This window comes from Crocuta crocuta, unplaced genomic scaffold (genome assembly GCF_008692635.1).
Source record: "Crocuta crocuta isolate KB4526 unplaced genomic scaffold, BGI_CrCroc_1.0 scaffold190, whole genome shotgun sequence".
NCBI lineage: Eukaryota > Metazoa > Chordata > Mammalia > Carnivora > Hyaenidae > Crocuta > Crocuta crocuta.
In genome coordinates, this window is record NW_027527955.1 from 884099 (window position 1) to 911690 (window position 27592).

Here is a 27592-nt window from a genome sequence, read left to right on the forward strand (position 1 = left end):
GTTTTCTCTTTGAAGAATTGCTCTGATTTTGTTTCTGAAAACAGTCGTAATTACTAAGTGAACATTATTTCCTCTCTGCACAGTAAAGGAAGATTACTCCCCAGGAGGCTTGTGCCAGAACAGCTAGAATTAGAATCCAAATCTTGATTTTCAGAGGTGAATGGTCTTAATGTGCTTTGGCTCTACATCAGTAACCATATGGGAGATAAGAGAGCATATAGGGTACTTAAGACTGGCAGCATCACCGAATCCTGAGAAGGAAAGCAGTTCAAGGAGAACCCAAGAAAGAGTGTCATTTGCTCAGGAGACTTGGAGGGAGGTGACTACAAAAGGCCATTGGTTGGCCAGCAGTTTCGCCCTTTCTGATCTTTTCTATAAAAGTATCGCAAGTGTGACAAGCCCAGAAACCAAGTGTCAGAGATGAAGAATTGAGGCAGGAAGTGGAAGCATCATCAGTACTTGGCTGATTTGGAATTTGGCCAGAAGAAGGGCAGGTTATCTGGTGAGAGAGGGAGAACAGAATCAAATGAGACCTGTGTGTGTGTGTGTTACAGAACCGTCTTGTGCTGAATGAAATACAAGAGCTTAACCCCCTGTCTTTCTGCCATTGGTGCTGTCCATTCTTTATTCGCATTTGGGCTCCATGTTTTCAGATGGTTGAGGTTCTTGAGAGAGGCCCAGAGTGAGCTGTTGCCTGCAGCAAACTCGGAGACTGGTGTTCCCTACCCCTCTCTTAGGGAGCTAATGTAGGACAGGCATTGTTTGGAGACCTCTGCAAGTGAACATTTGGGACGTACTGCGTTTTTAGCTGCTAGAGCCAGAAAAGTGTGGGAACACAAACCAAGCTACAAGTGTTCTATTATTTTTAAGTTTACTTATTTATTTCGAGAAAAACAGAGACCATGTCAGAGGGGGTAGGGACAGAGAGAGGGAGAAAGCGAGAATCCCAAGCAGGATCCACACCATCAGTGCAGAGCCCTATGTCAGGCTGGAACTCACTAACCGTGAGATCAGGACCTGAGCGGAGACCAAGAGTCAGACGCTTAACCGACTGAGCCACCCAAGCACCCCTAAAAGCTACGAAGGTTCTAATGGAGGCCCTAGTAGTTTGTGGCTGGATAAGAGATAGATGGGTCTTTTTCTTTCTTCCTTCCTTCCTTCCTTCCTTCCTTCCTTCCTTCCTTCCTTCCCTCCTTCCTTCCTTCCTTCCTTCCTTCCTTCCTTCCTTTCTATATGCCTACAAGCAGCATTTATCAGCTCTCATAAATAAAATTCTGTCAATAATTTCTATCATTCGTTCTGTCAGTAACTTTAGTCTCAGATCTTGTCAAAGTCAAAATTTTTTATGTCTNGTAGTTTGTGGCTGATTGGTCGTTTTCTTGGTCTTTTTCTTTCTTCCTTCCTTCCTTCCTTCCTTCCTTCCTTCCCTCCTTCCTTCCTTCCTTCCTTCCTTCCTTCCTTCCTTCCTTCCTTCCTTTCTATATGCCTACAAGCAGCATTTATCAGCTCTCATAAATAAAATTCTGTCAATAATTTCTATCATTCGTTCTGTCAGTAACTTTAGTCTCAGATCTTGTCAAAGTCAAAATTTTTTATGTCTGTGCTTCAGTTTCAGTATTTAGAAATAGAAGAGGTGGGGCACCTGGGTGGCTCAGTCAGCTAAGCATCCGACTTCAGCTCAGGTCATGATCTCACGGTTCATGGGTTTGAGCCCCATGTTGGGTTCTGTGCTGACAGCTAGCTCAGAGCCTGGAGCCTGCTTCGTATTCTGTGCCTCTCTCTCTCTGACCCTCCCCTGCTCATGCTGTCTCTCTCTCTCAAAAATAAATAAAACATTAAAAAAATTTTTTTAAAGAAATGGAAGAGGAAAATAGACATTTTTGAAGGTCTGTTATGTGCCCCACACTTTATAGTATCTCATTTTTACTCTTTGTAAAAACCCAGTGACGTAAGTATTCTTCAGTTCCATTTCACAGCGGGAAACATGGAGCCCCAGAGAAATGGACATGTCCAAGCTCTTATAGCCAATAAAGGGGAGAGCTGTAACTTGAACTCAGGACCATCTGATCTTCCCAATACACTGATGAAATTATGAAAATGTAGCTTGTGAAGGATCTGTTATCTGTGAATAATGTGAACATTATTGAAGTTGCAGTGTGACGTATATGCTTTACCAGTGCTGGCCCTATAAATTCCCCATAATCTGCTCAGACATTCCAAGTAACTTCTATGGGGTTTTCCTCTGGATGTTATATGTTTACATACTTTAGTAGCACCTTAGTTTCTTAATACATTAAAAATGCCATCTCTAAACAAGAAACATGGTAAACCAAGCCCATACAACTATAATAGAGTGAAAATAACTTTTTACTATCTTGAGCAGTAATAATTTTTCTGGAAAGGAAGCAGATGAATTTCTAGTGCTTCAACATTGATTCTAATGCTGCAATTCAATTTAAATCTATTTAAAATGTATCAATGAAAAATACAAGCAATTAAGAGTAAAAACAAATTAACTGACACTGGATTCACCTTAGTGTTATTCAGTGTTTCTTAAATTACTCTCCAATGGAATCTGGTGTTCCATAAATTAGACCAAGATATTGAAGTCATATAATAAAGATCTTTTCCTAATTAGCAGGAAAAAATATAATATATAGATTTATATCATTTTAAGTTTTTGTAATATTCTTAAGCCTCTGGCATCTGTCATCACTGATTGCTATAATCTAGCACTAGTATGATCTACGATCAAGTAAAAAAATTGTATTTGAAATACTTCAATAGATCAGCATTTTGTGGTATTACATAGATAGTACCCTGACCCCCAGGTGCTTGGCCACCTGAACTAGTTTGAGAAATTAAACTATCAATGAAGTTACTTTAGAATTATTCACTAAACACACCATTCAGGACAAGTCAGCCTTATTGCTGTAAGATATGGAATGACTCCACTGAGTAATCCTTCAAATATTTATGTAAAGTTTCCTTCTTTGCATTCAGCAACTATAATAAAATGCTTATGAAAAATTAATGCCTTACCTACAGCATAATAGACAGTCTCTTTTTTGCCTATTTATACATAAAATGCCAAAATAAACATTAAGAAAACATTTGCAAAGTACATTTAGTATTCCCCTCTATCCCCCCTCACCAAGAAAGAAAACACCAGTATGAAATAGTTCTGTGATTCTGTGCACTTCATCTCCTCAAGCTGCACTGTACCTAGCTCATCTGTGATGGAAGAATATGATCATTTAAATGCAACAAGAACATCTTTGTAAATGGGCCTGCCCCCTTTCAACAGCAGCACAGAGCTAGAATTCATCTTGCCATTGGCTCTGCTTCCCGTAAATGAAGGAGTTGAGTAACCAAGAAGCCAGCAAGACCTTCCTCCCTTCCTGAGCTTTGAGGGCCAGGTCTTTGCAAATTCCACCCTTCCTTCCTGAAAGCCTGGACTCAAAAGGGCAGTAACAGAGAGATGGAAAAAACACACACATCCACCCCATGATGACCTTTCACCTCCTCTAAGATGGTCTCAGTGTATTTGCCGTGGAAAGAATGTCCAGTATATATAATACCAAGAATGGCTTCAAGATGACTTTTTAATGGGTAGAAAAAATTATGGCTGAGGCTTTAAGAATACTATTGACATTCTCTACAGAGAATAATAATTAGATATTTTTCAATTAAAAAATTCTCTATGGAGAATGTGGGTTATACCTAAGTAAGTGAAGTAGCTAAACATTGTGTGCTCTACCCAGAGATGATTAGTGGGCAAACATAGGCTTGTATCACCTTTCTGGGTCTGTAGTAAATGACAGAAGCATGTAAATCTTCCACATGTGTGTTTTCTAAATAAACTTTTTAATTTTTGAATAGTTTTTAATTTACAGAAAGGTTGCAAAGATAGTACAGATAGCTGTCCTGTTCCCACACCCCGTTTCCTTTATTAACACCTTACATTACCATGTACATTTGTCACAATGAAGAAACCAACATCAGTACATTATTAGTAACTAAATTCTGTATCTGTATTTTATTTGTTTTTCCCAAATATCTCTTTTCCCTTCCAGGATACTGTCTAGGATACCACATTATATTTAGTCATTATGTCTCCTTAAATCTCGTCCAGACTTACATAAGTATTTTTAAATTACTGAAATATGTTAGTAGATGGTTGCAGATTTTATTACACTTGTGATAATTAAGGCAGAATTAACCTATGGTGAAGGACTCCAAATTCTGACTCTTTTTCCCTTCTAGAAGGGACCCCCTTCAGGTCCCAATTCAAAATATTTCGTATGGTGGTGATTAAAGAAGTATCCTTTTTTGTGCTGGGGTAGCTTAGAGAGAACTAGTAAATTATCTCCTTGACATGCTATAATTTGCTTTCTTCCCCAAATTTACCACAGTTATTTTATGGGAACAACAAGGGCTCTTTTTTAAAAAAATAATTAGATATTTTTCAATTAAAAAACTAACTGTGACTCGGTTCACAGGGCAGGCAGAATGCAATAGCCTATTTATTTTTAACTTCTATTAAACCATAGCTAAAGATAAAGTACAATTTTGTGCATTTCCGTATAACCAAAATTATAAAAGATAGCAAGAAATAAGGTTCTCAAGAAACAGAATCTGGGGAGGAACACTTAATTGTTCTGTTCAGTCTTAGAGCTTTTTTAAAGGTGACAGTGGAAAGTCCCATTGACGGGAAGCTCTTCAGCTCCTTTATAAAAAGAAGTTAAGCCTCGCCTGCTTAACTACAGAAACATTTTAAGTTAACTAAGGTTTTCCATTTCTTCTGCCACCTCCCGGCTCAAGCTGCAATCACTTTGTGCCTGGAACTGTTGCAATAACCTCATTCAATTCAAGAGTGCGTGCGTGCCTGCGCGTGCGTGTGCGCATGCGTGTGCCTGTGTTCTCCTGACCACCTCTATTGGCAAACTCCATTGGTCTCACCTCCACATCACTGATGGATTAAACTTTCCCAACGTTTCTATGGGCTCATTTTCTTATTCAGAAATCTTTAGGGACTTCCCACTTTCTAGAGAAAAAAAAACTATAATTTTTCAGACTAGCCTTAAGTAACTTCTCTGATTTAGTTCCAGCTTAAAATTTCCAACGTTATTTTTCTTCTCTCTGATATACCCAAGTTCCTACACCAGCCAACTATTTCTTCTTTCGGTTCACTCAGAACCTTCATTAAATTAATCACTGTAATTATTATGAACAATTATTTTGCCCCTTCATAACCAATAGGCTTCCTGCCTTGAGTCTTTGCTTAGCTTTTTTATTGACTCTTATCTCAAATTTATCCCCTTTCTATAAAAGCCGACCTTCATTTCTCTTAAACTCTCGCTTACCTGCCTTCCTCTAGTGATCTCTGTCCTAGGGCTTTCAGTGTTCACGTGCACTCTCGGCACGTTGGTGTATCTACCCCTGGTTGTGTTTGTTGTATATGCAACCTTACTTAACATCCGCGTCAAGTGAGAACCTCACCAATTAAATGACTTTTTATTTTTCTTCCACTTAACATATTATTAATATTTTCATGTCATTAGATATTTTTGAACTGTGATTTTTAACAGTTTCATAGGTAGTCTGTCTCACATTCCACGTTGTATTAAGACATATATAGTTGGACATTTAGATATCCCACTTTTTCTATAATATGTAATGCTGTCCTGAACATTCTTAGTTATCTCTGATTATATATTCGAGATAGATTCCTAAGAATGGGCTTCTTGACAGTGACTTTAATGAGGTTCCTTATCATGTTTCCAAATTTCCTCTAGATATGTTGTGCCAAGTTTTTTCTTCTATCAGCCGTGTTGGAGATGCCTGTTTCATCATTGTCTCATTGGCACTGTGGGTCATAATTTGCTTATAAGAAACTTTGTGAAGGGCACGTGGGGGGTTCAGTCTGTTGAGCGTCTAACTCTTGATTTTGGCTCAGGTCATGATCTTGGGACCAAGCCCCAAGTCAGGCTCTACAGTGGTACACTGGGTGTGGAACTTGCTGGAAGTTCTCCCTCTCCCTCCCTCTGCCTTTCCTCCACTTGAGTGCCTCCCTCCCTTTCTCTCCCTCTCTCTCATATCTGTTTGCCATCTGTCTGTCTACTTTGGGGAAAAAATGTCTGTTTAGATCCTCTGCCTATTCAAAAAAAATTTTTTTAATGTTTATTTTTGAGAGAGAGAGAGACAGAGACAGAGCATGAGCAGGGGAGGGGCAGAGAGAGAAGGAAACACAGAATCCGAAGCAGGCTCCAGACTCTGAGCTGTACACATAGACCCCAACATGGGGCTCAGACTCATGAACCAAGAGACCATGACCTGAGTTAAAATCAGCTGCTTAACCGACTGAGCCACCCGGGGGCTCCCTCTGACTATTTTTAGTTAGATTGTTTGGGGGGTTCTCATGTTGAGTTGTAGAAGTTTTTAATATCTTTTGGATGCTAACTCCTTATCAGGTATGTTGCTTGCACAAGTATCTTCTCTCATTCAGTAGGTTGCTTTTTCATTTTTTGATGGTTTAGTCCCCTTAGTTTATTTTTGCTTTTGTTTTCCATGCCTGAGGAGACATATCTAGAAAAATGCTGCTACAGCTGGTGTCAGAGAAATTACTGTCTATGCTTTCTTCTAGAAGGTTTGTGGTTTTATGTTTCTCATTTAAGTGTGTTTAATCCAATTTATGTTTATTTTTGTGTGAGAAAGTGTAAGAAAGTGGTCCAGTTTCACTCCTGTGCGTGTAGCTGTCCAGTTTTCCTAGCACCATTTATTGAAGAGACTTTCCCCATTTTGTATTTGTGCCTCCCTTGTCACTGACTAATTGACCATATAAGTGTGGGTTTATTTCTGGGCTCTCTATTCTGTTCCATTGATTTATGTGTCTGTTTTTGTGCCAGTACTATACTGTTTGGATTACTACAGCTTTGTACTATATCTTCAAAACTGGAATTGTGATACTTCCAGTTTTGTTCTTCTTATTCAAAATTGCTTTGGCCATTTGATATCTTTTGAAGCTCCACAAAAATAGTATTATTTGTTCTGGTTCTGTGAAAAATGCTGTTGGTATTTTGATAAGAATTGCATTGAATCTAGATTGCTTTCAGTGTATGGATGTTGCAACACTATTAATTCTTATAATCCATGAAGGTGAAATATCTTTCCTTTGTGTCTTCTTCAGTTTCTTTCATCAATGTCTTAATAGTTAATCAGAGTACAGTTCTTTCATAACGTTGGTTAAGTTTATTCCTAGGTATTTTATTCTGTTTGGTGCAATTGTAAATGGAATTGTTTTCTCAATTTCTCTTTCTGCTACTTTCCTATTAGTGTGTAGAAATGCAACCGATTTCTGTGTATTGATTTTGTATCCTATGATTTTACTGAATTCTTTTATTGACTCTGATAGTTTTTCAGTGTAGTCTTTAGGGTCATATATGTGTGTATATATGTACTATGTATAGTATCATGTCATCTGCAAATAGTGACACCCTTCTCTCTTAACAACATGAATGCCTTTTATTTTTCCATCTGTTTGATGTGGCTAGACCTTCCAGTACTATGTTGAATAGTAGACATCCTTGTTTTATTCCTGATCTTAAAGGAAAACTCTCGATTTTTCCCCACAGAGTATGGTATCTATGGGTTTTCCATGTATGGCCTTGATAATGTTGAGGTATATTCCCTCTAAACTCACTTTCTTAAGTGTTTTTATCATAAATGTCAAATTGTGTCAAATGCTTTTTCTGCATCTACTGAGATGGTCATATGATTTTGTATCCTTTATTTTGTTAGAGTGGTGTATCCTGTTGATTGCTTGGTGAATATTGAACCATCCTTTGATCCCCAGAACAGAATTTTTTTAATTTTCTGACTTTCAGTATCAAATGATCACAGACTTTGCTCTTGGTGTGTTACCGAAGAAATCATAGACGAGCCCAGAGTCACAAAGATTTTCTCCTATGTTTTCTTCAGAATTTTACAGTTTTATGTTTTTATAGTATGATTTTTTTCAGTTAATTTTTGCACATGGTATGAGATGGCAATTGATGTTCATTTTTTCCCATGATAATTAGCAAAACATCACAAATCTTTCCAAAAAAGGAAATTAGAATAACTTGTCTATCAAAGACATGTTTGTTGCTTAAAAGAGAGGGGAGTGGTTTGCCTTTAAGGTGATATATAATAAATTATTGCTCCTGGTTCCCATCTTGAGTCTAATTTGGGGCCTGCCTTAGATGACTGAATGAATGATTATGGGCAGAAAACCATACATTATGTTACATTACCACTTGGGTTGTTTGGGAGCTAGACTTGCTTATTTCCCCTAAACAATTAATGTAATTGTGTCAATTAATATATTTATTTAGACAACAAGCATTTTTGAGACCTAAGGAGTACAAGGCACTGTACTTCTTAGACGGTGTGGGAAAATAATTTCTCTGCAGTCCATGAATAACCTGTATGCAATTAACATCTGACTTCTAGAATGAAAGGAAGTCACAGTAATTAACTTTCTTGAACCACAAAATTATTACATAAGGAACATCTGTCAACATTAAGAGACTTGGCCTTTGGGGAATGTACCAGTAAAGATTATTAAAGGAAAGGTGTGATAAATAAGAAAATTTTGTGGTGAACATAGCTTGGAGTTATTTGTGAAATAAAAAGTATCTCAGTAATTGGCAGAGCCACTGAAGCCTTTTTATCACCTCTTTTTCTCTGTAGGTCATCAGCTCAATGAGCTCCCTTTCTGAGTACTGCCTGCCTTCCATTCTGCGTACATTATTTGACTGGTATAAAAGGCAAAATGGCATTGAGGATGAATCACATGAATACAGACCAAGAACAAGCAATAAATCAAAAAGGTACATTTCCTATGTGTAGGAATCAGGAGGATCTTCCTTCCTCCCTCCCTCCCTTGTTTCCTTCCTCCCTCCTTTCCTCTCTCTCTCTCTCTTTCTTTCTTCTTTCTCTCTTTTAGAAACATAAATCAAAATGGGATTTATGCATCATCTAAATCTTCCTGCCTGTGCATGGATTTCTAGCAGGTGCATGGATACCTAGCAGGTGGCGCAGGCAGCCCCTTGTTTAGCCGTGGGACTGCCAGTCACTGCCAGTTGTCACAGGTTGAAAAGACACACTCAGCCTTATCTTGACATTGATGTAGCAGGTATAAAGGGCCCTAGATTACCTTGCTACTTTCCTGAGCCCTCTCTCTTCCAGTCTACACCTAAAGCAGAAGGGCTGTAACAGGCCCTGCATCATGCTGCCTAGTCCTTGTTAGTAACCTTGAGTGCTCTGTGTGCTGTCATGGGAAGGAGGAGGGACAGAACATTAGCAGTAAGCCTGGAGCTGCCATCCATTAGCCCTGTGACTTTCTCTTCACTACCAAAACAGGGAAGTCAAATTACCTCATCTTGAACTTCCCTTGCAGCCGAGAATTTTGTTTATTTATTCTGTGCTCCCCTTCTCTTACAGATTTGAAAAGTGGAACTTGCTGCTGCATGAATAGTTTAGCAACCATAAAATTTAAGATTCTTGTACTCTCAAATGACTGTGCATCTGCCCAAAGTTTAGATAAATATATGGAATTCATATGTTTAAAATATAATTAAATAAAAGAAAGTTTACTATATTTACCTTTTTAAAAAAAGATTATTTTAAAAATAGACATCTCCATATGAATTTATTATGCACTTTTTAAAACACTAAAGACTGAAATGAATCATTCAGAAAATCAGGAATTAACTACTTCTTGTGAGTGATTTATGTCTCTCATTTTTCTTGACACTTCTAATGCTTTTTTTAAAATATCCACTTCTCAATGTCATGAAATGAATTACATTTCATCCAGAGTTGTAATTTCATTTTATAACATGCTTGAATTTATGGAAAATTCAATCATTTATTTATCATTTTGTTTGAGAGAGAAATTAGTAATTTTTTATTTTTTTATTTTTTTATTTTTTTATTTATTTCCAGGAGAGAGAGAGAGACAGCGTGAGCAGGGGAGGGTCAGAGAGAGAGGGAGTCACAGACTGAAACAGGCTCCAGGCTCTGAGCTGGCAGTCAGCACAGAGCCCGACGCGGGGCTCGAACCCACGAACCGCGAGATCATGACCTAAGCGAAAGTCGGACGCTTAACCGACTAAGCCACCCAGGCGCCCCAGAAATTAGTAATTTTAATATTGAATCTTTTTAGTTGAGAAAGGGAATTTTTTATTAAGATATAATTTACATATGGCAAAACTCATTCTTTTAAAGTGTGTAATTCTGTGTTTTTTAGTATATTCACAATGTTGTGCAGCCATCACCACTAATTCCAGAATATTTCATCACCCTGAAAAGAAATCTCATGCTAATTAACAGTCTTTTCTCACAAATATTTTTTTGATATATCAAATTTTAAAGGTAAAATCTTAATTCTGAAAGTGGTTCAAACTGTGAGATTAATAAGTTAATGATATCATTTTATTATTCTTCCCATATTACATGTTAGTTTATGAATTGATATTAAACCTTTCTTTGGGGATGAAGAATGGGACAGTTTTAATTGAATTAAGTGAATTTTAGTTTTGTTTCTCTGTTTTGTCATAATTTAATTACTAAAACTAGATTTTCCATAAATTTATTTCTTTTTGTATTAAATATATTGAAAATGATTTTGTGTGTGTGTGTGTATATATATATATGTGTATATATATATATATATATATATATTTTTTTTTTTTTTTAATTTTTAAGAGGCTCTATGCCCAACGTGGGGCTTGAACTTACAACCCTGAGATCAAGAATTGCATGCTACAGACTGAGCCAGCCAGGCACCCTTGAAAATAATATTTTAAAACTCATGTTACTAATTGTTTTGAGGAGATCAGAGTAATTGCCAAGATCAAATACAGCATCAGGACAGTGAAATTCAACTCAGCAGCATTTAATTAGCATTTGGACATCCAAAATAAGAATGTGTGTTTGGGAGAAAGCCAAAAGAATGAGGGTGTCTAGGGCATGATGTAGGTAATAATGAGAGTTTCTGTTACAAAAAAAAAAAAAAGAAAGAAAGAGGAACTTTAGAGAAAGGCACAAGCAACTGAAAACAGTTAAATGTGACAGATGTGTACTAGGGTTACGATTTCTAAGATTAGTATAATATCAACATTTTGACTGCCAAATAAATTTGTCAAATGCTGCTGGCTCCTGGCAGTTAGACCTCAAACCAGCAATAAAGTTGAATTCATTATTGGAAAGTATAGGTTTTACTTTTATTTGAAAGCATAAATTGGCTTATTAAATAAAATAGAATCCGAGGTTTAAAGTTTTTTTTCCCTGCCAAGAACTGTTACTTTCTCAAGGTCCTCTGGCCCCTTTTAAAGACCTTTATTGGCCGTCCAACACAACCATTTTCTCTCTATTGCTGCTGGCCATCTTTGAAAGTTCTTCTTCCTTTCAGTCTTCAAACTTCTTGTTTATTTATTCCATGATATAATCTCTAGGTCAGGCTTTATGAATGTTCTCTTTTTTAATGCAGTTGCGTGTGTTTTCCTATCCCCCAGTTGGCAGAAGCTCTTTCCAGTTCTAGTGGGTCTTGAAGGACTTCAGATAGATGGTTTGATCCAGCACTCTCCCTCCTGGGAAGACTATTCACAATAATTTTGAATGAATGAGCTCCTACCCTGTCCATACATTTCTCCTTGAAAGTTACAGCTGCATCTTCCCTTGTTAAGCCATTCTGTCATTCACCAGCCTTCACTTGACTTGCTTATGGTTATAGAGCTTCTCCAGAAGTTCTTTTTTATATCTTAAATATCACCTTCCTTTCTTCTCATTCCTTTTGACTGAAGCAAAAAAGAAAAAAAAAAATTCCATGTTTAAAATATTCTTGGAGTGCCTGGGTGGCTCAGTTGGTTGAGCAACCGACTTTGGCTTGGGTCAAGATCTCAGTTCCTGAGTTTGAGCCCGCATTGGGCTCTGTGCTGACAGCTTAGAGCCTGGAGCCTGCTTCGGATTCTGTGTCTCCCTCTCTTTCTCTCTGGGCCTCCCCTGTTCATACACTGTCTGTCAAAAATAAATAAATGTTTAAAAAACCTTTTAATATTCTTGATTTATTTTGAAAATACCTGCCTGACGCTGGCCCTCCTTTCTCACCGCTTTTACTTAAAACCTCAAGTATGGAGCATTTACATGTTTGAGAGACTATGCTAAATATATTACACACTTTATCTTTTTAATACTCAAGCAAACCTTTCTGTAATTGCTATTATTATTCCCATTGTATAGATGGAGGAATTACTGGTAAATAGAAGAGGCATCATTTTAACCTAGGACTGTTCCAGAACAAAACCAGTGCTCTTCTGTACTGGGGTCTCAGCCATCATTTAATTTGTCTGTCTTTGTTCAATTCACAGTCAGCCCTTAGTTAGTTGGCTAAATAAGCAGAACCTTGTCGGGGGTAGGGGTGAACTGACATTTCTGTCATTCTGACACTACTTATTCTGCTCCCTAACTTTTGAGTGAGTTCGAATGACTCCACTTTGCTTCTTCTACCTCTTCTTCCACCTGCTTTAAAACCATTCTCTCCCCACCACCACATCCACTTTTTTTCCTTCTTTCATAAAGCTCAGGTGCCAGAAGGTCAAGAAAAAAGAGGCATGGAAACAAAAATAAAACCAAAAAAGTGGCTCCTAACCTTTCACCACCCTCCACAGCCCTGCTGTAGCTGATCATCGTACTATGTCCTTAGTGTTTCCTACATTGTGTAGCTTCTTTCCTAGGAGCTTCTCAATATATACCTTCAATATGGCAGCCCTGTCCTGGGTCTGTATCCATTCTAGAGATGATAGAATTTCAGAAAGTTACCTTAGAAAAGCCCACAGGGTGAGTTTGAAGACTCAGAGATAACTACTCAAGTTGACATGGTTGAAAAGTGGAAATTTGAAGTCAAATATTCTGATCCTGGTTAGTTCACTGCACCCCACTGGTAATAAGAGACATTAGCATATTTACCTCTGCACTCCTGTACTAGCAAATCTGCTTTGCAATCCACTGGGAATGAGCCCTAGATGTCTAGGGAATTGTAGCACTCCAGAGAATTACTTCAGTGCCACTGAATGTGAATATTTTAAATTTTACAGTGATGAACAACAACGAGATTATTTAATGGAAAGACGGGACCTCGCCATTGATTTCATTTTTTCTTTAGTATTAATAGAAGTTTTGAAACAGGTCAGTAATTGAACATTTCTTTTAAATAAGATTTATCTGAAAACGACTTATGTTTTTAAAATCTAAGTTTTAAATTATCCGTGAATTTAAAATACTGGGTCATATGAATTATGTTTATTGATTGCTAAGGATCATATATAGTTACTGGAAGTACTATTATTGATTTGATATTTAATATTCTCTTCCAAGAGTGATCTTTTTTTTCTTTTCAGATTCCACTTCATCCTGTAATAGACAGTCTAATACATGATGTTATTAACTTGGCTTTCAAGCACTTTAAGTACAAAGAAGGGTAAAGTAATTTTTGTCTCTAGAGTTTTGAAGAAGTTGGGTACTTAAAACTAAAACAAGTTTGCTCTTTTCAATGACCAGGGATCCCTAACTCATCTAATCATATCTTATTTAGGTACCTTGGTCCTAACACTGGAAATATGCACATCGTGGCAGACCTGTATGCGGAAGTCATTGGAGTGTTGGCACAAGCTAAGTAAGTGAACGTCAGCCCTTTACCATAAAATCTTGAGTGCCTCTCCTCTTGCAGCCCAGCTCCATTGTCAGAAAGGGACTGTGTGTGAACTTATAGAGAGCTAGGGTCCTTTTTGCTATGGGTTTCATGTATCTGAAACTGGCTAGAAACTCCCTCAAGGCAATTACCAAGTCGATTTCAATTGTTTTCTCCATTTTCTTTTTTACCTGGCAGTTGGGCCAGGTGCTACCAAGAGTCCATGAGTTTCAGACTACTCCATCAAAGAAAGAAATGGACTAACCAAATTACTTGTCTCCCTGCCACAAATATTCCAAAGAAGTTTACCACTTTTAGTAGTTTTGTTTTCTGTATTCCATGAGTGGGCAGTTATGATATCTATCATCTGTGAATGGGAAAATTCCATTCTACAATGTCCCTTTACTATAGAGCTTACTCAACTCAGCTGAGCTAAAAATGTCCCAGACTCTGTCATGGAAACAAGTTGGAAAATTCTCATTGCTAAATTTATCTGGCCCCATAACACTACTTAGCAGGCTAGAACAAAGTGGTGTTAGACCATTACCAATAATATGCTTCTTCCAAAAATGATGTCACACCTTATTCACCCGTCTTCATCTTACTCAACCCTGAAGCAAATCAGGCAAGATCCCGAATGCTTAGGTGAGGCACAATAAGCCAGAGACGTAATGTGAATCCAGGCCAAGAGTTGAGCTTAAAGCAACAGTGATGCCCTGATGCTTATAAAATACAATCTTCAAAGATTTTCATCTTCAAGAAGAGATGGCATTTCCTAACTCAATAGCATGGACATACCCAATTATGAAACAAAAAAATTTTTGAAAATACTTACTCAGCAACCTTACCTAGCCAAAACATAGACAAGAACTCAGGAAACAGACCCCCACAACTCTTCAATGTGACTTATTTACCCTAACCCAGTTTATGTATTCATCTCGGCTATTTTTTCTAACCCATAAAACATCACTGTTGGATGGAGGAGAGGTAGACACACTAATGCCAGAGAGAAATATCAAGCTCAAAGGACTGACAGAAACAGAGAGGAAAGAAAAACCAGCCAAAGCATACTTCAAAAACTATAGTGTTACCTGGGCCATTTTGCATGAGATCATATTACACTTTTGTTGTAGCCCAGTGTAATAACTGTGGTTCATGAGTCATCAAAGAAAAAAAGCATAATACATTTTTGTATTGCAATTGAATAATAAAAGTATTGTCATTTTGAAGGGATAAACTTCAATTACCTGGCAAGTTGATTCATATGTATCTACCTTGTTCCTATAAAGATGAGAAAAATGAGTTATTACTATGTATTTGGCTGATTTGTGTCAAACCCTGAAAATCTCAACATATTCCTGTGTAATTCCTTTTGTTATTATCTCAGCCCAATTCTTTAATACTATCATTGGAAAGTTTGATTGCCAAAAATGGCTTTTGTGTTTTTCTTAATTTTTGTGAATTTTGCAGACAATATTGGTTTCCATAGAATGAACTTTCTTAGCCACATCAGTTTTGAGTTAGTTACGAATGAATTGAAAAACAATGTCATAACTAAACAACACTCTAAGGCTATAGGAATTTCCATTATTAGGTCAGTTCTATGATCCACCAGTCCAGTGTTTCCTTGCCAACCATGGTTTTTTTAAATTTCCAGGATGTCAGTATTTGTCCTAATTCTGCAATAGTCAAGTATATGAATGTCTCAATTTGGACAGTGCTTCAGCATTTTCCAGTCATAAGAGAACCCTTTGGCCAGTGGGTTCTTAAAGTAACTGCAGTAATGTATAGTAATCACAATGCTATATTTTCACCTAGTCAATGATAGGTGAAAATATTAATGATAGATGGTACAATCTTAAGCTAGTCTCATAGTCCAAATTATCACATTACTATGTCTCATGAGTAGGCCAGAAGCATTACTTTGTCATTGCCTTAGAAAGTACTATTTCCTTTGTTCTCTGGGGGGGAGAAAGGATGTATGCTTATCTACTACAGGGTGGTTATCTTTTTTTTTTTTTTAAATAAATGAGTAATGTAACAGTTCTAATTTTAGATAACTAGCTGCCAGTGGTAATGCATATGAGATATTTTCATTCTGATGGTAGTTATTAATACTTAGCTTTGGTCATTAAGTGTTAGCAAAATCACTATTTTTAATCTTACTAGTGATAATGCACTTAATTCCTATCAGTAAGGAGAAAAAATTTACTAGTTAGTGATATTCACCCAAAGTGTTGACTTTTTCAAAGTCAGTTAAGTTGAAATTAGATTTTTTACAGCATTTTTTTGGTTACAATCTGGTATATTTATTTAAATAGTCAAAATGGCCTCTAGATTTCAAAATTGCTTTCTCTTTATGTGATGTAAACATAATGTCCATATTCTTCTACTCTCTTTTAAAATATGTACTAAACATTTTAAAGCAGTTTATTCTTATATGGATGTGATAGTATACCAAAGACTGAGTAATGATTTAGTTGCTATGTTTAGTAAAGACAGTACTAACACTAAAGGCATAGTCATTGAAAATACATTTATTTTTTCCTAAAATTATTTTCGGGAAAATAGATTTTAAGTGCAAATAGATTGGGGATTTTTTTAATGCTAAAATGGTATGTTTATGTCCTTTGGGAGTGGGACGTTTAAAAGTAAAAGCCATGTTTATTCTTAAGTGAGAAATAAATAGACTGCCAGCCACCCACTCATAAGAATGTTGAACTAGTAAATTATACAAATAACCTGCCCTCTCCTACCTCTCCTTGTTTTAGTCGTGGATTAGGAATGGAAAACAAATTTTCTTAAGTATCATATGATCTTTAAAACAATATAACTCTAATCTATTAGATTATTTTTTTTCCTTTTAAACTCTCACGTTTCAAATTAAAATCCTTGAAGGGCACCTAGGTGGCTCAGTTGTTTAAGTGTCTGACTCTTGATTTCAGCTCAGGTCATGATATCACAGTTCATGGGATCGAGTCCTGCGATGGGCTCCATGCTGACAGGACAGAGTCTGCTTGGAATTCTCTCTCTCTGCCTGTCTCTGTCCCTCTCCCATTCTCTCTCTCTCATAATAAATAACCAAACAATTAAAAAATCATTAACAAGTTTTTTTGTGTCTGGAAATAACTTGAATAAGCATATAACTTTTTAAAATCCACTTGCGAATTAATAAATTTATATAATCTTGATTGAAAGTGTCCCTTGCATTGCTTTGCCATGCCAACACTGCCTCCTGTCCTTTCTCATTGCTGCCTAACATCCCATCCTTTACCTCAACTCAAATCCCCCCAAATCTCTAATTTTCCATCTGAAAAGAGCCCTTTAAGTGTATTATTCACATAAAGGCAATGTGAAATGAGAAAGTGATCTGGTCTACGCATTCCACCTCCAGAAGGATCAGCAAGATCTGAGCAAAGGGTCAGACACTTGTGAAGACACTTCACTATTATTATTATTATTATCATTATTTACATGGCTCATAGCCAATTCTATATTGTTTTATATTCCCAAACAACTGTACACTGTTCTTAGGGTAGCAACTATAATTCATAGTTCATGATCATGTATAAGGCAGCTGGAGTATGGTGGAAATTCCTGGAATTTATGTCAGAAGATCTGGGTTTGAGTCGTCTTTGTCATGTTGATCTTCCAAATCTGTTTCTTCGTTTGTAAAATGAAAATGCATTCACTGCCTGGCTCAATGGATTGTTGTGAAAGTAAAAGGAGTATAATGTGCATAAAATATTAAACATATTTTTAAAAATTTTTTAATGTTTATTTTTGAGAAAGAGAGACAGACAGCACAAGCAGGGAAGGGGCAGAGAGAGAAGGAGACACAGAATCTGAAGCAGGTTCCAGGCTCTGAGCTGTCAGCACAGAGCCCGACACGGGCCTCAAACTCATGAACCATGAGATCATGACCTGAGCCGAAGTCAGAAGCTCAGCCGAGACACCCAGGCGCCCCTAAAATATTAAACATCTTACAAATATACCTTAGAGTTATTCCTAGTCCAGACCAGTGTTTCATAACCTTTAGCACATCAGAATCACCTATAGGGTTTGTTGAACAAGATTTACCCCTAGAGTTTCTTATTCAGTAGGCATCAGGTGGGCCAGATAAAGCCTGTTCCTCACGAGTTCCCACACAATGCTGCTGCCGCTGATCCCAGGGCCACACTTGGAGAACCACTGGTCTAGACATAACATAGCACGGAGATTAAGCGTGGGGATTCTAGAGCCAGACATTTGGCTTGAAATTCTGGCTCTGCCACTTACTAGCTGTGCAACTTTATCACATTAAGAAATCTCAGCCTCAAGTTCCCTTTTCCGTAAAAAGGGTATGATAATAGTGCCCTGCTTAAGTTGCAAGGATTAAATAATTGTGAAGATGAAATGTAGGGTTCACTGAACTTTGCTTGGCATGTCGTAGGTGCTGGATATTGCTCCCATCATCACCATCCTCAGCATCAGATTTGTTTCCTCCTCTATAAGAAGTAGAAAAGAGAGATGACACAGGAATTTGGAATTTATGTTTTCTGCTCTGTTGCCTTCTTACAAGCCTTTTTTATTGTAAAATATATGGAGCAAACATGAAAAGAAATCTATATATATATTTTTAAATTTTTATTTATTTCTAGGAGAGAGAGAGAGACAGCGTGAGCAGGGGAGGGTCAGAGAGAGAGAGGGAGTCACAGACTGAAACAGGCTCCAGGCTCTGAGCTGGCAGTCAGCCCAGAGCCCGACGCGGGGACTCGAACCCATGAACCGCGAGATCATGACGTAAGCGAAAGTCGGACGCTCAACCGACTAAGCCACCCAGGCGCCCCAAAAGAAATCTATAAATTGATTTAGAAAAATACAGTTTAGCAAACCATTACCAAATGAGCACCATGTAACTGCCTGTACCCAAGCCAGCTCTCACTAAGCCTCTTACACCTATTTGCCAATCATACACCTCTTGTACTGCCTTCTGGTAAAACAATATCTGTGTTTACCACCTACTTTATTTGTCTCAAAATTTCTACACTGAGGTGTCCAGAATTGTTGTTTCAACCTTCTCGGGTTCCATTACTGGGCCTTTAACTTTTATAACATAATAACCCTCTTTAATACTGCCTTGCTCCTAATTGACCTTCTCACATATGTAGAACCACAGGCTGATAGTCTCAGGAAGCAAAATACAATGAGTTTTAGAATGCTTTCCTTGTTTTCTTAACCAGCCATTTCAGAAGTAGTATGGATAACTTCTATGTATGTATTTTTCTACCTTAGGTACTTTGAAGACCTGCTATTATTTTCCATCTTCTTACGATCTATTCTTTTTTTAATCCTATATGATAATGTTGTAATTAATGTTATTAAATATTAACATTTTACTTTCAAATAATACAGATATCTTAAGTTCCTTGTAGACTGTGTCTTTTTGGATGTAACATCCCATGCATGTAGTAGGAAGCTTATTCATCTTTTAGATTTGATTTGTAGTTTTTCATTATTAGATTTTCCTTCAACCTAGAAATATTTTTTTTCAATCATCATTAACCCAAAACTATAAAAGAAACAACAGAAAACTTTGGAAATGGATTAGGACTATTTCTTGGCATTATTTGCTGTCATTGTCAGAAATAGCTGGACTGTGATACTGCTCAGAGGCTTAAAATTGGATACTTCAGGCCTTTGGAGTTTGCAAGTATGTGGAAAATTGCTAAGGCTGAGGAAATGAAGCATTTTTGTCATGCTCAATTTAAGAGCTAGACCATTTTGAGAGGGTCTAAAAAACCCTGGATCTTCTCCCTAACTGAAGGAAACATTGAGCATCTTATGAGAATAAGAAAAGAAAGAAGAAGATTATACTCTTTACCAAATCCCCAATATCTTATCCTTACAAAATGACAGCCATGTACTTCAACTGATTCAAAGGACCCCTGTTGCTGTGCCTGTCACTCCTAGATGCTGGAGGCCTCCATTGTAGTCACTCTCATACCCATTATTTGAGAAATCACTCATGTTCTCTCCTTAGATTCCCTGCTGTAAAGAAGAAATTTATGGCAGAACTAAAAGAGTTACGGCACAAAGAGCAGAACCCATATATCGTTCAGAGTATTATCAGCTTGATAATGGGGATGAAATTCTTTCGAATTAAGATGTATCCAGTGGAAGACTTTGAGGCCTCTCTTCAGTTTATGCAGGTAGGTAATGTCTTGGGCAGGAGAACCATGGAGTTCTCAACCTGAACAACTCCATCAGAATGACTGACCTGATATCAAGTTATTTGCTTATCAATGTGGAAAAATTCCTACCTTTGCTTCAGTAATTCATAACGTGCTTTGTATCCCAATAATAGAATTGCAGGCAGATAACCTCACTTTCAAACTTTCATATCATATTTGCCATAGGGTGTATACTGGAATGTCTTATTTGTTGACTTCTTTCTCCTTTTTTTACTCATCAGCTGCGTATTGATCTGTGAATAAAATATAGCTGGGTTTTTACTTTTCATTAAGTGATAGCATTGAGGTGGCTATGTTAGTGTTCATAGGCATCAGAGCTTTAGCCAATGGAGAAACTTTTTATTCCTACTATAAGAGAAAATCAGTTTTTTAAAAAATCAACCAAACCATACAGGTTTAAATGTCAATTACATTTAAATGTCAATTCCTCATTATGTACTAACAAAAGAATTGTTGCTAATGTAGATTTTGCAGAACATGCAGCTCTGTTAGAATTTATAAAACCGCCTCTGATGCTGCTGCGAATTGGATTTAATAAGGGTCTTTATCAATAAGGAGCTTATATCTAGGGATTATGAATAGAGGCTGTGCCACTTCATACTCACTAAAATGTCTAATAATGAAAAAGACAGATAATTGCAAGTGTGGATGAGGATGTAGAGAAATTGCAACACTCATATACTGGCTGGTGGGAACATAAAATAGCATAACAACTTTGGAAAACAGTTTGGCATTTCCTCAATTGTTAAATCTTAGGTATATACCCAAGAGAAATGAAAATATATGTCCCCACAAAAACTGGAATGCAAATGTTAATAGCAGCATTATTCATAATAACAAAGAAGTGAATACAACTCAAATGCTCATCAATCAATGAATAGATAAGCAAATTGTGGTATATCTATATAAGGGAATGTTATTTGGCCATAAATGAAGTACTGATAACAGTCTACAACATGGATGTACCTTGAAAACAATATGCAAAGTAAATGAAGTCAGACACTGAAGACCACATATTGTATGATTCCATTTATATGAAAAGTCCAGAATAGGCAAATCCATAGATACAGAGAGTAGATTAGTGGTTGTATAAGGTTTCGAGGAAGGGGTATGGATAGAAAGGTTGGAGAGAACTACTGAAGGGTAAAAAGTTTCTTTGGAGGATAATGGAAAAGTTCTAAACTTGTTGTGATAAATGTACAATTGTGAATATACTAAAAGCCATTGAATTGTACACTTTAAATAGGTGAGTTGCATGTTATATGACTGTATCTGAATAAAGCTGTTTTTTAAAGACAGAGTATGGGCCACGTGTCAAACTTTTTGGGTTTAAATTCAAGCTTTAGCACTTACCAGCACTGTGACCTTGGGCAAGTCACCCTTAATCCCTCCCAGCCTCACCTACCTTAGTGCAAAGTGGTGATGATGACAGTAAGCTTAGAAGGTCGCTCCAAGGAGGCACATGGGAAGTACTTGCTAACTGTTAACTATTTTTATCCCTCTCTTATATGAATAATTCATTTATTATATATTTGAATGATGATTTGAAAAAGTGTTTACATACATATACCAAATAATGTAGAAAAAGGGCTACAATTCCGGAAACCATAATTTTCCGTGTTGGCAATGCCTATCTTGGATTAATATCTTAGTATAGAATTGATAGACTAGGGATTTTAATAACTTGTGTTGGCAGTAGTCCCAATGTTGACTGAAAATAAGTAAAATAGCTAATATAGATGTTGAATATCATCACAAATAAGTGTAGCCTTGGACTCTTCCACAAAAACAATACCTAATAAATAGCATTGTAAGTTACTACCAAAAAGGCCAGGAAGGAGAAAAGGGCTAATAGGATTCTAAACAGGCCAACTTTCCTAACAAATGATTCTCTGGGCCACCAAAACACCCCTTCATAGGGGCACCTATGTGCCTCAATTGGTGGGAGTGTTCCTCTTGATTTTGGCTCAGGTCACGATCCCAGGGTCATAGGATCCAGCCCCCCACATCAGGCTCTGACCATGGAACCTACTTAAGATTCTGTCTCTCCCTCTGCCCCTCTCCCCAACTCATTCTCTCTCCCTCTCTTTAAAAACAAAACGAAACAGAAAACAACTCTTTCATGGATAGTAGTCCACAGGCAAAGACATCCTTACTTGAAGGACGATTCTAAAAGTTTCTGGTCTGAGCTGGGGCTGGTAGGGAGGAGGAAGTGAAGCACTCCAGACTTGCTTATGAAACTATCTGAATAATAAACACACCTAAAATGTCAGAGCTAAGAAGTAAACAGCTCTGTGCCTGGGGCTGTCACAGGTCCTAAAATAAGTTTAATATCTTCTGCCTCTCTTCCCATGTTTACCTTCTCTAGAGATCTGTGTTTGTGGGTTAATCAAGGACCCAGGGCCCCACACACAGTAGATGGTCAATAGAAATTTGTCAGCAATGAATGTCTGAATGAATCAACCAATAAGTCAGTGGATGAATATCTGCTCACTGGTTATAGATTCTTTGTCCTTTAAACAAAGTGATTCAAGGTAGAAATAGGAAGACACCAGTCCTGCAAAATGTCACTGGGGCCATTTTGAATTTTTTTGATATTTATTTATTTTTAGAGGGAGAGGGAGAGAGAGAGACAGAGAATGAGCAGGAGAGGGACAGAGAGAGAGGGAGACACAGAATCTGAAGCAGGCTCTAGGCTCTGAACTGTCAGCACAGAGCCTGATGCAGGGCTCAAACTCATTGACTGCGAGGTCATGACCTGAGCTGAAGTCAGATACTTAACCAACTGAGCCACCCAGGTGCCCCGGGGCCATTTAGAATGTAAATATAAATGCTGGAATCTAGTGATTTTCTTTAATAGATTATGGAATATGCTATATCTGTCAGTATGCCTGGTTTAAGAGCTGTTTGCTTACATGTAAGTACATTTATGTGCACGTTTCAATCTGTTCCCCCTCCTTTATGCTTTTTCTGCTTCTTAGGAATGTGCACATTATTTCCTTGAGGTCAAAGACAAAGATATCAAACATGCCTTGGCTGGGCTTTTTGTTGAAATTCTTGTCCCAGTTGCTGCCGTGAGTTACGTTTTTATTTTTAAGAATTTCTTCAAATTGGATTAGAGAGTTAACAATTTAATTAATATAATATTAACATGGGTCTCTGTTTTAGGCTGTTAAAAATGAAGTCAATGTTCCCTGTCTTAGAAACTTTGTGGAAAGCCTATATGACACCACGCTGGAACTTTCTTCTCGAAAGAAGCATTCATTGGTTAGTAACTGTGAGAAAATCCAAAATGCAAAATTGCAGAGGCTAAAATTTCTGGGCTGAAATTACTCAAGAGTCATAAGGGTCCCCTCGATGGGAGAATTACCTACAGCTCCCCGCAAAAGAGGGAGCATTTCAAAATTTGGATCTTGCACTTAATGTTGACCATAACTGAATCACAATAACTTAAGGGGATTAGACCATGTCACCTTAGATGACCCTTTTCATCCTACGATTGTGTTGTTTATTTCCAAGACTGGCTTAACTGGATTTTTGTTTTTATTTCTGGGTATTTTTTCCAATCTAAAAGTCAAAGTTTATAATAACAGTTTATCTTTTCAATCCCCAGAAGTCTTCACTGGTTAATTTCTATCCTGATATTCAAAATCAAAATGGAACCAGGCAGCAAAGAGGTTTGGGAGGCAGATGGTTGCCCATAGGAAAGATTCCCTGAAGGCAGAGAAAACAGTATTGGGGAAAGCTTTCGTGCTGAAAACTCTTTTAAATTACTACAACTTGTTGCCCTCAGTGGTAAATAAGACTCTGGTTTATGAATTGACCTGTGGCATATGAGCTATAATTGTGATAGTATAAAGGAAGCAGGTTATTTAAGTAGATGGTTTACTGACAGGGTTTCTGCCTGTCTTCAAAGTATGAGCATTGCCACCATTATTTGAGCTAGTATTCAGAGTTGCTTTGCTAGCAAGGGTGGCAGATGTGCTTATTTTCTACTTCTGCGGTCATTGTGACTAACTACCAGTATATTTTTTTTTTAGATTACTGGCTGGAATTAGAGTTCTACTCAGTGGTAGTGTAGTTTAAAGTCAGTTTAAAACCAGGTGAATAAAAAATATTAAGCTAGTAGATTGTTAAGGAATGAATCTCTTTGTGGCAATTGTTTTTTTGCTGATTCAACCTAATGGGTGAGCCCGTTATATTTTTGTTTTGATCTTCCCTGGCCTTAATTCTTTGGGAGCCCTAATGGTGTATGTCATCTGGCTCAGCAAAAATGGCGTTGGGTTCTGCATGTATATTTTTTGGGTGGCCGCTCATTAGTTTTTCTGTCTTCTCTATTTGCTGTGGGAAACTAGCCCAGTTAGGCAGGAAAACACAGTAGCACCTCTGTTTATTCAGCCGTAAGCAAATTCCTCCTGTGGTTAAATTTGTCTTGGTGGAGTTTACCAATGCAATAACATTTCTTTGAGGAATCTTCCTTAATTACAGGAAGATTGCATGCAAAAGAAAATATATACATCTACCTCTAAGACAAAGACAAGCTAGTAAATGTTTGTGAGCAAAAACCCAATAATATTTTTAAAATTCATATGCCTTCCTGCTTTCTTTCTGAGAATTGAGAATGATCTAAGATAATGAGTTTGTTTTTAAAATCCCTAAGTGAAGACTAAATGAGTAAATCTGATTTCCACTTATAGATGAAACTTATTATACACTACACGCTATCATACACCATGTAATTCTAGATAATTCCATCCCCATCAGCGTCAGAAAACACTTGTGAAATGCCTACCTCTGCATGGCACCCCTGGGCCTCATTGTGTTATGAAGCGTCCTGTTTATTCTGGCCCACAGAGGGAGGTGGATAGGTGGCAGTTGCAGAAAACGTGTGTTACCTGGTTTGATGAAACATAAATCATCTCATGACCTCATCTTCTTCTCAGGCCCTGTACCCCCTGGTGACCTGTCTTCTCTGCGTCAGTCAGAAGCAGCTGTTCCTGAACAGGTGGCACATTTTCCTCAACAACTGCTTATCCAACCTTAAAGTTAGTATTCGTCAGTTTCAAAAACAGTCTTATGATCTAGATATGTGTCTGAGACTGGTACATCTGTTCCTGAGAGTGACTCTGGATGTCGGCTAGGAAATTATCCTGTACTATTGGAATAGTGAAAAATAAGATTTCTCCTTATTAAACACAGTCAATTTTAGAAGATGACTAAGGATAAGATATATCATTTCGGATTTGGGGAAATGAATCTTTTCTAATAAGGATCGCTTTCAAGGTAGAATTAAATACCCTTTTTATGTGCATCAATTGTTGCATTTTATCTAAACTATTTTTACAAACTGAGACCACACTTCACTGGCAGAACCATGTGAATTGATTTCAGAAGTTCATCTATACCTGCTGCATCCTTCCTCTGCCCTCTCCAGTCTAGGAAAATATTTGGGAGGAAAGTTTCATTCTGTGGAGAGATTGACCCTAGTCACAGAGAACAAATATTTCCTGTTGCTGTTATTTGCAATTATTTGAAGGCATTCTATTCAAGCCACATGGCAGCCCATCAGACCTAAACACTCATTAAACAAGTTGTCTGCAGGTAATCACAGGTACTGGATAATAGGACGAATGAAGTCAACATACCTAAAATGAGGAAGCTACCATTAAAACCACTATAACGAATAGCTTTAAAATTGACCTGATAACTTTTAAGTAATTAACATAGTTTAGGTTTCAGTGACCTATTGGTAAAAGACAACTGAATGAAAATCAACCCTAATATAAATGCAAACTGTGTATTTTCCACTTATTTACAATTATATCTAAAACCTTGAAGTTTGTCTATGGGTTTGATATTTGCTGCTTTAGAATTTTTGAAATATATTTAGTTATACAACCCTGTATGTGCTTATACATGTTGCCTTGTCTTTTTTGTTCTAAGACACTTTAATTTAGTGAAGTGGTTAAGATTAATTATATTATTCCGGCATTTACCGTAATTATACCATAATCTGCATTAGAGCTGTTTTGAGCACTGATTGTGAAATCCAAGATTAGAATCATTTATTTTCTTCCACTTGGCAGTGAAATATAATAGCAGTGGATATAGAATTAAGCTTTTAAGTATTCTGAAAAACAAAAAGCTTTTCAGGGGTTATCAGCTATTATATAATAGCCACTCTCAAATATTTTACTTAGAGATTTACGCATCTGTAATACCTCTCTAACACACAGTGAAATGTCATTTTGTTGTTGTTTGGTCCACTTCTAAGTTATTCAGTTATTAGTTCCAGTTAAAAATATTGTTTGTTCATTTACACTTTACAGAAAATGGTCATTTTATTCAAAACAAAGAAGTGACATGTTTAAGAATAATGCATTATTCTATATACATTATACTAAGTCCATTTGAAATGAATTTTAGTTAGAATTGAAATAATGTTTTGCCTGACAATTTATTGTTGCCAAAAAAAAGCCAAAAAATTTTTTTTTTGGTTTAAAGTAAGTGCCTTTGATATATAGCGGCATAATCTTACTTTGGAACATAATTGCTTCAAAGTTAAAACATGGGTGCTTTAGTAAAAACCCATCAAAAAGACCTAATAACAGGGTTATAAATGGCCCTAGAGAGAAATGGGCCTACCAGCTGATGGTGTATCCATATGCAAATATTTCAAGCCTTAGAATTTCTAAGAGAATGGCCATGAGATCAGAAAGAGTACATAGAGTCAATGATAGAGACTGAACCAAATCCCATAATTCCATTCCATTCACCAAGTAGGTATGAAGTACCCACTGCGTGAGGTGCTAGGGATGGTGCTGAAAGTGGGAAAGATAGGGGAAGTCAATTATATTAAACCTAGAAATAGAATAGAGTCTCTGTCCTTGAGGAGTTGAGCATTTCATTGGTGGCTATGTAATGAAGTTTCAAAATGCATGACAGAGACAGTGAGGGATATAAAAGTTGACAGTAGAAGGGCACCTGGGTGGCTGAGTCCTTAAGCGTCTGACTTCAGCTCAAGTCATGATCTCACGGTTCGTGGGTTTGAGCCCTGCGTCGGGCTCTGTGCTGTCTGCCAACTCAGAGCCTGGAGCCTATTTCGGATTCTGTGTCTCCCTCTCTCTCTGGCCCTCCCCTGCTCATGCTCTCTCTCTCTCTCTCAGAAATAAATAAAACATTAAAAAAAAAAAAAAGAAGTTGACAGTAGAGATACCTGTGCCATTTGGAGAGATTAGAGATCCCATGAAGCATGAGGGAGGTAGTGATCAGGCCAAGTTAAGGCAATGACATTTTACTTTATGGGTAATAAATTCCTGGAATTCACCACCCCAAGGCTAAAAGATAGAAAAAGATCCTTGATGATTATAGTTGAAATAAAGTGGCATCACATATATTTAGAACTAAACCCAGTAGGGATTAAATGAGACCATTTAAAAAAGTCATAAATAGGGGCACCTGGGTGGCTTAGTCGGTTAAGCGTCCGACTTTCGCTTAGGTCATGATATCACGGTTCGTGGGTTCGAGCCCCGCGTCGGGCTCTGTGCTGGCTGCCGGCTCAGAACCTGGAGCCTGTTTCAGTCTGTGACTCCCTCTCTCTCTGAACCTCCCCTGCTCACACTCTCTC

The 27592-nt window shown here is 37.3% G+C and overlaps 1 protein-coding gene across 1 annotated transcript in view; it reads left to right on the top strand.

Moving 5' to 3' along the window:
* The window catches only part of FRY (FRY microtubule binding protein), a 269335-nt gene that overhangs the window by 80376 nt on the left and 161367 nt on the right, over positions 1-27592 (top strand). Inside the window, exons 4-11 of the mRNA XM_077752524.1 lie at positions 8734-8873; positions 13140-13230; positions 13443-13522; positions 13637-13717; positions 19755-19923; positions 22947-23039; positions 23134-23232; positions 24909-25010. Of these exons, the coding sequence (XP_077608650.1) occupies positions 8734-8873; positions 13140-13230; positions 13443-13522; positions 13637-13717; positions 19755-19923; positions 22947-23039; positions 23134-23232; positions 24909-25010 (855 nt within the window). The remainder of the gene's footprint in view (positions 1-8733; positions 8874-13139; positions 13231-13442; positions 13523-13636; positions 13718-19754; positions 19924-22946; positions 23040-23133; positions 23233-24908; positions 25011-27592) is intronic.